The sequence below is a fragment of the Gymnoscopelus braueri genome (assembly GCF_963280865.1).
Source record: "Gymnoscopelus braueri genome assembly, chromosome: 5".
Lineage (NCBI taxonomy): Eukaryota > Metazoa > Chordata > Actinopteri > Myctophiformes > Myctophidae > Gymnoscopelus > Gymnoscopelus braueri.
In genome coordinates, this window is record NC_137606.1 from 3930436 (window position 1) to 3943498 (window position 13063).

At 45.4% G+C, this 13063-nt stretch overlaps 1 protein-coding gene across 1 annotated transcript in view; it reads right to left on the reverse strand.

Annotated features, from left to right (window-relative positions):
* Nucleotides 1-7385, reverse strand: part of gjd1b (gap junction protein delta 1b) — a gene marked incomplete at its 3' end in the record, with an annotated part of 52071 nt that extends 44686 nt beyond the window's left edge. The window contains exon 1 of the mRNA XM_080429462.1: nt 7306-7385. Within this exon, the coding sequence (XP_080285588.1) occupies nt 7306-7376 (71 nt within the window). The 5' untranslated portion in view covers nt 7377-7385. The remainder of the gene's footprint in view (nt 1-7305) is intronic.
* Nucleotides 7386-13063: the final 5678 nt, after the last annotated feature.

The window sequence follows — 13063 nt, forward strand, 5'->3', positions numbered from 1 at the left end:
CGTCCACCACCCGACAGCGACGTCATGCATTGTGACGCACGGAGACGATGTGTGCAGCACACACTACCTGTACGGGATGACGGAGTGACTCATCACTCATCACTCATGATGACTCATTACCTACACATATGGTGAGAAAGAAGTGAGAGGAGGCTTGCAAAAAGCACACTGACGTAAACACACGCACGCTGCACGCACGTGCACTGTAACAGCGGATAAAGCCAGCCCTGAAGTGAGTATTCTTTTAGCCACAGTGACATCACATGCTAGTAAAGTACATGCGTCATTTTAAGATTTCTTTGGCTATTCAATAATAGTAGATATACAAGCTCATAGTGCACCACCGAGTGCCACGCTGTGAGCTTGTAGATCTGCATTCCTTTTTAAATTCGTGAAAATGTATGCAAATCTTTCAATATATATATTTTTAAAGCGAACATTTGTAACTCAAATCTTTGCTTCTGGGGGGGTCCCTGGAACAAAACATTTTGAGGGTCCGTGGCCAAATACATATTCTAAAAATAATCCTAACAGTATGTTGCTATGTCAGTGGTGCTCCAACTTTTCCATGTCAAGGACACCCAAAATGATGTGTTTGGCCGCAAACCCCCATTTCAAAATATGTTGTTCCAGGGACCCCCCAAAAGCACAGATCGGAAAAAGAATCGCTTTAAAACATATATATATACACAAAGATTTGCACAAATGTTCAAGATTTTAAAAAGAATAGCAGATCTACAAGCTCGAATAGCGCGGCACTCTGTGAGCTTGTATATCTGCTATTTTTTTAATAGCCAAAGACAACAATAAACAAACTGCCCTGGAGATTTTATCAGGTATGTGACTCAGTGTCATTTATGATATTGAGTTTTTTTTTTTTACACTTTGGATAAATTAGTACTTTTTTACCGTCAGTTGATGCTTCATATATCCATATGAGTAAAATCACCCAGATGATTTGTTTATTTCTGGAACACACTTCTTGTATGACGCGATCTAAGATTCCCCTATGGGAAATCCAATATAAAAAAATAACGCTGTGACCCAGGAGGGGGTAGCACCCTCTAGCGGCATTGATGTCAGACTTCGGTGTTCTATGGACATCAGGTCAGCGTGTCAGAGGTGCTTCTTGGTTTGGGAACATAAAAAAATAATATTTGGATGTCCCTTCTTCATTTTTATAACGTTCTGCACTAAGACGGAAATCTATTTATATTGCGTACTTTATGTACCGGTGTACTGTATTTGAGTCAAAGAATGTGCATTCAAAGGTTGTTAGATATCATCATGGCAGCGTTCAGATTGATATTTTCATCTTCAAAGTATTGTGCTTTTCCACCTTGTCTTATCTCACTTTGTAAACTGAAAAAGAGAATAATCATGAATTAACAGGATTTGCTTAGCAGCCATTTCACCGTCATGCTTTATCACTAGTAATCAGTAAACAATTAAAGGAGGTAATTAGAGCTCTGATTACACAGTTAGCATTCCAGTCACCATACAGCCAGGCGAATCCTATTTGTAATGCAAATGGTCAGCGCCTAAAGACTATTTCATTAACTTCCCCTTCTTATGTCCAGCTGCACTTCCTATCCTGTTATTGGAAATCAATAGCGGGGAAGGGGGAGGAACCATTTGCATGTTTATCGTCCCCGGCGCTGACCAACCGGAGAGTGTGAGTCAGACTCGGGCCAATGGGAGTGGGAGCCAGAGAGGCAGCATGACTGATGTGTTGACTTTAGTTAGGTGGAGAGTGCTCCATCACAGTGCGTCCGTCCCACCAGGCTGTGTGTGTATCAACAAGGAGGAGCGCTTCTGCTGGAAGTCTTTTTACATCTGGAATACGGCCCGTAATGTCAGGAATAAATCACACGTGGCACGTGCAAAAACGTGCATAAACAAACACAGACTAATGACCGACAAACCACACACTCATGCACACGCACACACGTGCGTGGGTTGCGATTTATAAAGCACAATGATTCGCACACCAAAGAGACTTTAAGCACGCACGCCGCACGGTACACATAGATACACAGTGTAGAGTGCATGTGTACGTTCGTCACGCCCCACACACACTCACACAGCTCTGATCAAAGCGCATTCAAACACATTTACACATCAAGCACGTTTAAGCTCAATCTGCTCACAGGGGCACAAATAATGTATTTATTCATACTGTACATACACACATACCGTGGCCGCAGGGGAGGCTTATGGCACCTGCTTTATGCAAACTAACACACATCTATGCTGGATATAACATGCGTGTAAATCACGTTTGACACAAGAAGTCAGGTCTGCAGGATGCTGTCAGGTGGGCTCATGAGAACACACACTGGCAACATGGCCTCCTGGACAAAATGCCCACAACACCCAACCCTGTCCCTACATGACACCTCCTCTGGCCAATGAGATGCTTTGTTTACACAAGCGTGGCCAATGGGTTTTCAGGCTTGAAGAGAGTGTTTATTAGAAACTTGAATCGTGCATCATGATCTCGGGATCCACATGGCTCCGATGTGGATCTCAGACTTCTCACAGTTGGTAGCGCTGTCGCCTCACAGCTAGAAGGTCCTGGGTTCGATTCCCGCCGGGGAAGCTGTGGGCGTGTTCTCTCCTCCACGTCATCAGTGCCCATACCCTAGGTGGGGTTGGTGAAAGGGCCTCTCTGTGTGGAGTTTGCATGTTTTCCTGTGTCTCCTAGGGTAGGTAACCTCACAAAAACATGCAGTAATCCTGGTCTCTACACTTCCTCCCCCTGGTCAGCCGGGGCGCCTGATGGAGGGAAAGGAACTGGTTGGAATAACGTGTTCCTTCCTCGCGCTACGTCTAACCAGGGAACCTCCCCCCTGTCGGGTGCTAAGAAGGGGCTTGCTAGCTCTCATGCATTGAAGCTCTCATGCATTTTGGCTACAAAACTGTTACTTTTCAGGATTCAAATAAAAAAATAGCAAAAGAAGCAGATCTACAGGCTCAAAACACGTCGCTTTGCGCCGCGCTTCGAGCTTGTAGATCTGCTACTTTTGAGCGACGCTGTAGCATGATCAAGTAGGGCGTTAATTTACGAAAAAACACAAAAAGTTGTTTTATATATGGAGAATATGGAGATAAGAGGTTTCTGTCCCGACAGCAACGATATAAAATATTAGAGATACAAGGTTTCCGCCCCCCCGATAGGGACGGTTTGTAATTGTCCTCGGCTCGCTCTCTGATGTCACGCTCCATCATGTCAGAGGACCAGGCGGTGGGGAGCGTGAGTCCAGAGAGGTGACGTGAGGCTAGTGGAGCTTATGTGGTGGAAGAAGTACTTAAATGTTTTACTTAAGTAAAAGTATCAATACTGCAATGTAGAAGTACTCCGTTACAAGTAAACGTCTGGAATTCAAAATTTACTTCGGTAAAAGTACAAAAGTAATGGTATCAAAATGTACTTAAAGTACCTAAAGTAAAAGTACTACAATTTTTGAAAATAGCAGATCTACAAGCTCACAACGCGTCGCATCGTGACGCGTTGTGAGCTTGTAGATCGGCTATTTTCAAATAGCCTAGGTTTAAAATAGGGCTAAAGTGGTTAACGTATGTTTTACAATGTATTAATTTATATCTGCAAAGTAACTAGTAACTAAAGTTTTCAAATAATTGTAGTGGAGTAAAAGTACAATATTTGCCTCTGAGATGTAGTGGAGTAGAAGTCAAAGTAGTGACAATTGGAAATATTCCAGTAAAGTAAAAGTATCTCAAAATTGTACTTAAGTACAGTACTTGAGTAAATGTACTTAGTTACTTTACACCACTGAGGCTAGTGGAGCTTGTCGTGGCGGTGGTCCCGAGTCCTGAGGTCACGTGACATGCAGCGGGCATCTCGTGACCAGACGCTCCCATTGGCTCTCCTCCAAGGCCCTGCAAACCTGAGCCATGTGTCTGCTCGCCAGTCTGTCAAGAAGCGCCTTTTTTCCCCCCGTTCATTTCCTATCCTGCCCTTTTTAAGTCTTCGTCCGGCGTCTGCCCTTGCCATCTCTCTCTCTCTCTCTCTCTCTCTCTCTCTCTCTCTCTCTCTCTCTCTCTCTCTCTCTCTCTCTCTCTCTCTTTCTCTCTCTCTCTATTTTCAATCTCACGCTCTCCTTTTCTGCCTTTCCTGTATTAACCACAGGAACCCTAGCATGCCTATTCTGAGGCGGACATTTGCCAAAAATAGCATGAGGCGTTGTGGAGCTTTTAGATATGCTATTTTTGGCAGAGAGATTTGGTGTAGAGGGGGAAAAAGAAGTGAGCGTAGTAATAGACCGCTCCCGGCAAAGTATGTAGGGTTTAATTGGTTAACCACATCCTATCATTCCTATTCTGGGTCAAACATGTGGCAAAAATTGCAGATCTACAAGCTCACAACAACGCAAAGTTGTGAGCACGATGTCCCACGTTGTGAGCTATTTTTGGCTTAAAGATTTGGTGAAGAGGGGATTTACTTATCATCACTCTCTCTCTCTCTCTCTCTCTCTCTCTCTCTCTCTCTCTCTCTCTCTGTCTGTCCCTGGAGCTAGTGTGACTTGTCCAGCTGATGAGTGACACGGTGCCGCCCGCGTCTCATGAATACGGAGTGATAAACATGGAGCCATCACTCATGACAGCACCAAGAGGTCTGTACGACAACAGCGCTGACAACATGACAAATGTTTGACCACAAGCTGCTGCAGACGACACCTAAAGATTACTTTGATGAAAAAAACGCTTTAAGCCATAATTTGTCTCGTATAACAGAATACGAGTTAAATTAAGGCTAGGGATTCAGCCAAATATCCACAGTATGTCATACCATAAATTAAAAATGTGGTTGCACCATTTTCGTAATCAGTGCCTCGCAGTCGCGAACAATTATAGTCAATTAGTCATTCATTCAAAAGTAGCCCTTATCAGAAAGACTTAGTGGCCTCGGGATCAGTGGAGTCACTAAATTTAGTCCCTGTCCAGTGACCCCATGCTTTAACTTGTGTCCCAAGAAAAGCTCAAACTGTGAAAAGTATCTTTCAGTTGATTAAACAGCCTCGCGTGGCTTCCTCCAGTTCCAGGTTCTGCTCTCGCAATCCAAAATGGTGATGAATAATTGATACTGGGAAGACTCAATGGATAACCAAACCAACGCATGGTCAGATGATTAGGGCTACAAATATTATTTTTCTGCTGTATTAAAGTATGACTACTACTGGACCTTTAGAGCTGGGTGGAAAACATAAATGCTGGGACAGAGGCAGCATGCGTGATGATGACATGAGAAAAGGACGAGAAAAGAAGCGAGAGGGAGAGAGAAACGTCATGGACACCAAGCCGAGAGGAGAGGTGGCTGAAGGAACGAGCCAGGAGGTAGTGTGAATCAGTGGAACTCAACAGAACCAAGTGTAACTACCCCGAGATTCAAACCTACAGGTCTCCCGCGTAGGAAGCCAAACATCTACCGCTAGGGCAAGAGGGAATCCCTCCTTGGCCAGGGGAGATGTTTGGGTTTTGGGCTTCAGGCTGAGCTATGCTGTTACACAAGCATGACCAGGGTGAGTGAAAAAGAGAAGTGAAATCCTTACAGAAGCAGCATGTTTTTAAGCCCTTTATACTTTGTTGTACGACAAATAGCTAAAATAGCAGATCTTACAAGACCACAACATGTTGCATCACAATGCGTTGAAGCTTGTAAATCAGTTATTTTTGATACGTTCAATAATAAAGGAAAAAGAAAGGAAAAAGAAAGAAAGAAAGAAAGAATATTAGAATTGTTACAATTGTTTTTTTCTTCTTTTTTTGTTTTTTTAATGTTTTGAAATGTTTTGAACATTTCCGCCTACAACAAGATGCCCAAAATAGAGATGCCAGGTTTAAAGTGGCAAAGGTGAGATGTCAAACAAAGGTTTCTCTGGCCTAATGGCACTGCTTCTGACCTTTGACAGCTGATGCCACTTTACCGGCCAATGGTATCGCTTGTTGTTGCCTCTGAGCCCGCCCACCATCATCCCGTCACTCAGAGGGATTAAGGCAGCTTAAGCCCTCCACAACCCTGCTGCCGTCAACCACTCTGGACAGTTTTCATACAGTTCTACAGACCAAAAATGACAGCAGATAGGTGATACCACTAATGAAACGCATACAGGAACTGTATACACACATGTACTGTACAGTAACTCCATACATATCGTTGCTGTCTGGCAGAAATTCCGTGAATTCCTAATCGCCCTCATACTACAGCGTCACACAAAAGCATCAAACGTAGCAGATCTACAAGCTCGAAACACGTCGCTTCGCTTATTTGAATCCTGAAAAGTAACAGTTTTGGATATATGAGGTTTCCACCCAACAGAGACGATAAGTCCAAATTCTATCTACACACACACAGGCACACACATACATACAAGCACAAATACACTCTCGCACACATACTGTATTTTCATACATGTGCGCACTCATATCTACACACATACACATATCTACACATCTACACTATCTACACACACACACAGCACACACAGACACACACACACACACACACACACACACACACACACACACACACACACACACACACACACACACACACACACACACACACACACACACACGCGCGCACGCACGCACGTTCACACGTACTGCATCTCTACACATGTGCACACACATATCCAAGTTCTATGTACACACACGCACAGTCGCACACGCATGTATGTATGCGCGGTGGTTTCCTCACACCGTCGGTGTGTGAAAGTGTGTGTGAATGTAATGTACATTGTAAAGCACTTTGGATAAAGGCGATATAAATACATAATGCACCGTTCACCATTTATATTTGTATCTCCATACATGTGCATAGCAAGTCAATATCCTACACACACATACACCAGTCCTACATCAGCGTTCATTAACACATTCAATACGGACCGCATCTGTGGTGCCCAAACTTTTCGAAGTTCAAGGACCCCCGAAATGATATGTATTTGGCCATGGACCCTCAACTCAAAATATTTTGTTCCAGCCAGGGACCCCCCCAGAAGCAAAGATTTACTCTTTAAAACCACTAGACTAGGAACAATTATCTTTGCAGTTTGCACATCCGGTCCGGAGCAGATACAGAAACCGTGTGTGTGCGTGTGTGCGTGTGTGTGTGTGTGTGTGTGTGTGTGTGTGTGTGTGTGTGTGTGTGTGTGTGTGTGTGTGTGTGTACAGTAAGCCGGGTATGAAAACTGAACAGTAAATACTAAATAGAAACCATGCATTCCAACCAGTACCGCGGAAAGCCTGGTTGACACGAGGTAAAAAAAAAGCACAACTCACCTTCCTATCATAGTAGAGTGCTGCTGCACAGCAGCCTCCAGGAGGCGCTCTAGGATGGTCCACTCCCCCATGGCTGGGTTTAGGAGGCATCCACTGGGCACGGGAGATCAGCCCTGAGCCCACTTCCTGTGGGCTTCCAGGTCAGAAGGGGCACCGAGGCTGGCGCCGAGGTCCGTCGCCTGCGACCGGACGTTTACTCCAGCTGGTACGTGAGGCGAGGTGAGGGGTGGTGCTGGTGGGCGGGGTGAAGGCCGGTGGTGCTGCGGGGTGGAGAGTCCAGAGTAAAAGAATGTCTAAAAGAGCTGGAATCCCTTGAAGTAACTCACTGAGACCCCATTCTGACTGTTATCGCCCCCCCCCCCCCCCCCCTCCCTCGCCTCGTCTTCATTGGCACGCACACACACACACACGCACACACACACACACACACACACACACACACACACACACGCACACACACACACACACACACACACACACACACACACACACACACTCACATGCACGCACAGACACACACGCACACACTCAAGCACGCACACGCAGACACACACACACACTAACCTGAGATTTTTGGATCAAACCTGAGATTTTTGGATCAAAGCTTATCAACTGGCACACATCCACACTCGCCTGTGTGTGTGTGTGTGTGTGTGTGTGTGTGTGTGTGTGTGTGTGTGTGTGTGTGTGTGTGTGTGTGTGTGTGTGTGCGTGTGCGTGCGTGTGCGTGTGTGTGGATGGACACGCCCCCCAGCTACTGCATCCGGAGTTGCACCTGTTCTGAGATCACATTGAGTTTCTTCCACCACTTTCTCTCGCTCTCTCCCCCTCTCTCTCCCTCTCTCTTTATTTCGCTACCGTAGCCTGCACCAGTCCTCGGGGTACACCTGACCCCAGCTACCTCTCAAACAGCTGGTCTGTGCATTTCATACACTCACTCGTAAACTGACTGACAGAGACAAAACACGCCTGGTCTAACACACACACCACACACGCACGCACGCACGCACGCACACACACACACACACACACACACACACACACACACACACACACACACACACACACACACACACACACACACACACACACGTGTAATTTTGTATCAACAATTCACTGTACTAGTTCAGCTTGGTAGCTTGAACTAGTAGTGCTGGCTCCACTATTTTCAAATAAGCATTGTAAGGAGTCCTAAACATCTATTAGTGCAAACAGATAATAAGCATCACTCACACACACTTCCACTCGCCCACACACACACACACACACACACACACGCACACACACGCACACACACACACACACACACACACACACACACACACACACACACACACACACACACACAACACACACACACAAACAAACAAACACACACTCACTCACGCTTTGACAGCATCTCGGTCCTCTCAGGTCCATGCGCTCACGCGAGCCCAAGTAAGCAGCGCTCCATGTCTCTCCTCTCTCCTCCAGTCCTCCATCCTCTTCTTCCTTCTTCTTCTTTCTCCCCCCTCCACGCGTCCTCCTTCTTTCCTCCTGGCTTTGGGAGATTCCTCCTCTCTCTCCCCCTCACGTTTGTTCCTGTGAGTGTTCTCCTCTCTGTCCCCAATGCTCCCTCCTCCTCCTCCTGCTCCTCCTCCTGTTGAGTTCACACACCGCCAGTCACCGCTCGAGCAGAGCGCGCTCCCTTTGCTGCCTTCTCTGCCTCTCCGCTAGATAGTGTGTGAAACACTGGAATAAGATCTCTCCTCCCGTTTACCCCTCTCTCTCTCTCTCTCTCTCTCTCTCTCTCTCTCTCTCTCTCTCTCTCTCTCTCTCTGAGTGGCGGAGGAGAGGCAGCTCTTTATTTTCTATCCTTCCCAGTCGCCCCTCACATTGTTTACCTTTCTCAATGTGTTTTCACACACATTCTCTCTCTCTCTCTCTCTCTGTCCGGACCTTCCACCTGCCTGCCTCCCTCTCCTCCTCTCACTCTCTCCACCAGTAGACACAATCTGTGCGTGTGTCCAGAGGATTAGCGAGAGGAATCATCTCTCCGCTCCTCCCCCCTCCTCCCTCCCTCACTCTCTCCTCTCATTCTTCTTTATCCCCACCTCACTCTCCCCCCCTCTCTCTCTCCCCCCCTCTCTCTCTCTCCTCTTCACCACCCACTGTTCCACTCCAACCAGCACCACCACAACAACCCCATGTTCCACTCTCTCTTATCCCTCCATCCGTTTTCCTCCTCTTTGCGTCACCATTTCTGGTCTTGTGGTTGCAAAATATCTCTCTTATCTTTCTCAGTTTGTATTGATTTGTGTTAGTTTCACGGCCATTACTTGGTCATGCATGTGCGCACGCACACACACACACACAGGGGAGGGGAATGGGAGAGGCAGGTCAAAGGATGCTGAACCACAGATTGAGAGATGGTGAGATGAAGTGAGACCCAGAGAGGAGGGAGATAGTGATCATGGGAAAAACAGAGCCAGAGGTAGTGATGGTCTGCGTGCGTGTGTAGTCAGATGATGCCGTGTGTACTCATGCAAGACCTCGGAGATGTAACATCACAAGACATCAGTGGGATCTGGGTTTACATCCTGTATATATATGTATTATACATATGTGCAATATGTGAATATCTCACTGATTTGACCAAATATCCTCACAAAAAATAAACACACGATGCTTTTCCCACTTTCAACCTGCTTTTTTTTTCAGGGTTTGACAATATAGCAAAAAATAGCAGATCAACAGTACAAACTCACGTGTTGAGAGATGCTATGCATTGTGAGCTTGCGCCTGTACATTAGCTAGTTTAACTATGATGAAGTATATAGGGCTTAAGTGGTAACTGCTGACTGTGCTGGAGCACACCGAACTGTGAGGCAGAGGACATCAAAGATGAAATGCAAATTAGTGTTTTCAAACCACTTCCTCCTTTATCTCCAAGTCTGCCAGCCAACAGAAGCAGGACAGAATGGAGGAGTAATAGTCATCTATATTCCTAACAACCCTTGAGACAAGTAAAATGTCATAATCTATAGTCTACTCCACGCCAACTTAATCTGGCAACATACAGCTTGGCCTTCAGATTGTCGCTGTCTGGCGTACACACACACACGCAATGTAAAGACTTATGGACAGACAGGGACAGGCAGAAGGGGAAGACAGCTGACCTTCACACACACACACAGACTTGAAGAGACAAAAAAGTTACACAGACATAGGCAGAGACAGACACACCAGGTGGCTAGGTAGCAAGCATGGGCAGTGTTCCAACGACCTGTGTGTGTGTGTGTGTGTGTGTGTGTGTGTGTGTGTGTAGGGGAGGTTGTCCAAGTGTTTTGGGCAGCTAGGTGGGTGCGGGGCCTATGCACACTCAAGGTAAAAAAGATTACCATTTTCACACTAATCAACAGATAAGAGGCTTTGGAAGCCTCCTTGTCCACACCAGCAGGGACATTGAAGGCAATTATGGTTTAAACCAGTGAGTTGGAATCAATTATCACAGCCCCCCCCCCCCCAGTCTCTTTTAGTTTTTCCATGATCTTCATTCACATCAGCTTTGACCAAGAAATTACACAACCAGTCCAAATGATATAGCTTTACAGTTCGTTTCAGAGTAATGAAATTGCATAACGTGAAGTATTTAAAAATAGAAGAAATCTCATGAAGGCTCATATCATTTTGCATTAATCTGCTATGTTTTGCTTAACTGGTTTTATTGGGATAGACAACTGCAGACTGGCGTACGTATTCCGTGATTAAAAACCCTTTCAATCGGTTCAAGTTTCAAACACAATTTCCTCCCTTGAGCTTCCGTTTAAATACATACTCGTTTTCATGGCACTCAATATCTCGACCGCCTACCACATTGATTCTTGGTGCTTATGAATTTGCACTTAAGTTGTTAAGTTGCTCTGGATAAGTGTCAGCTCAATGCCTAAATTGTATATTGCACGGGACATTGACCTTATCTGGTCAGTTTGTAACAAATAAGCCATTAGATGGTTCAAGTAGCATGGCTTAGTGAAAACACTCCAGATAAACGCATTTCATGTAGATGGGAAATCAGCAAAGATGTTGGGTTTGTTGGAAATTGGGGGTTAAAGGGGAAGACCACCCATTTTCAATATTTAACTATGTCATTAATATAGCATAAAGGAGTTGTGTGGAAATAAGAAAATTTTTTAATGTTAAAAATTTTAAATGTTAAACCCAAATTGATTTTGGGTTTAACATTGCAAATTACACCATGATGAGTCATCACGGTGTAATTTGCAATGTTAAACCCAAAATCAATTTGGGTTTAACATTTAAAATTTTTAACATTTAAAATTTTTCTTATTTCCACACAACTCCTTTATGCTATATTAATGACATAGTTAAATATTGAAAATGGGTGGTCTTCCCCTTTAAGCTTACCGCTAGTCACCTCGTTAGAAAAGCAACAATTTGAGAGGCTGTGGGGTTTTGTGATAATGTCACAGCTACAGGTGTGGGCACAATGCAAATCGGGGTGCATACCGCCATTCCGACATCCCACCATTCCGAAATACCGCCATTCCGACGTATCACCATTCCGACATACCGCCATTCCGACATTTAGTCCCGCCATTCCGACAGTCCATAAATCCCAAATTCATTTTCATGGCTATATATATATATATATATATATAGTTAAAATTACATTATTGGATATATATAAGGGGTGGCTTTAGGCAGGCTGGCTGGCTCCAGGCAGGCTCTAGGCTGGCTCTATAGGCAGGATGCCTGGCTCGAGGCTGTCTAGATTGTCTAGATTCTTTCCATGCCAAAGTGACTGAATAATAATAATATTAACACATCGAGTGCCATAAACGGTCCGGACCGTTTTTGAGGATCCAAACGAGAAGTGCCGAAAACGGTCCGGACCGTTTTTGACCCAATTCTATTTTTATTGGCCCACGTGGGGCGCTAAAACGAAACTTTGACATCACCCAAGGAGTTTCTGAGAAGAAGAGGCTGGATGTGGCTCCATGTCAAAAATCCTTCCGGTCGGCGTTTTCAATGTTATCTCCTTGACTAAAAGCTTAATATCTCCATTTATTTTTAACGTGGTGGAAACGAGCCGTTTTCGATCGGCGATCACGCTGCAATGGAGGATCGCGTTGGAAATATTACTGTTCCAGGCGTTAGTCGGGACCCTCCGCCGTCTCGCACGCACGCTTTGTTTACATGCACTTCCGCGTCGGGGCTTCTACAGCACGAAACGTATAACGTAAGTGGATGGAAGAAATGCAGGCACTCAACGTATAATATTTTAATAAACCTCTGGCACCCAATGTGTTAATAAATAAATGCTTTCTATTTGAAATAAATGTTGTATTCTCTCTCTCACACAGCGACTGACGTAGACGGAAGTGAAATGAAGGGGCGGGGCCTCCATCTAAACTAGCTTGCGGGGGCGGGGTTTTCCAAGAGCTGGCGTGGGATCCATAATAACGCGGCATGGCGACCAGCTTGTAGATCTGCTATTTTCAAATGGCCGAAATGTACACACACACACACACACTCACACAGTTTGGGGCAAACGCTTGCCCTAAAACATGATTTACTATTCTGTCCCTATCGGTACGTAACTCGGACGGCGCTGAGTAGGCTCAAGCGAACTTCGCAACGTTCGGCACGGCAACTCGCTCGCTTTAGCTCGCTCGGTGGTGCCTCTCGTGGCTCAAGTTCGCTTGAGACTGCGCGCCTCCGTCATGGTTTTGTCCATAACCAGTGGTGGAAAAAG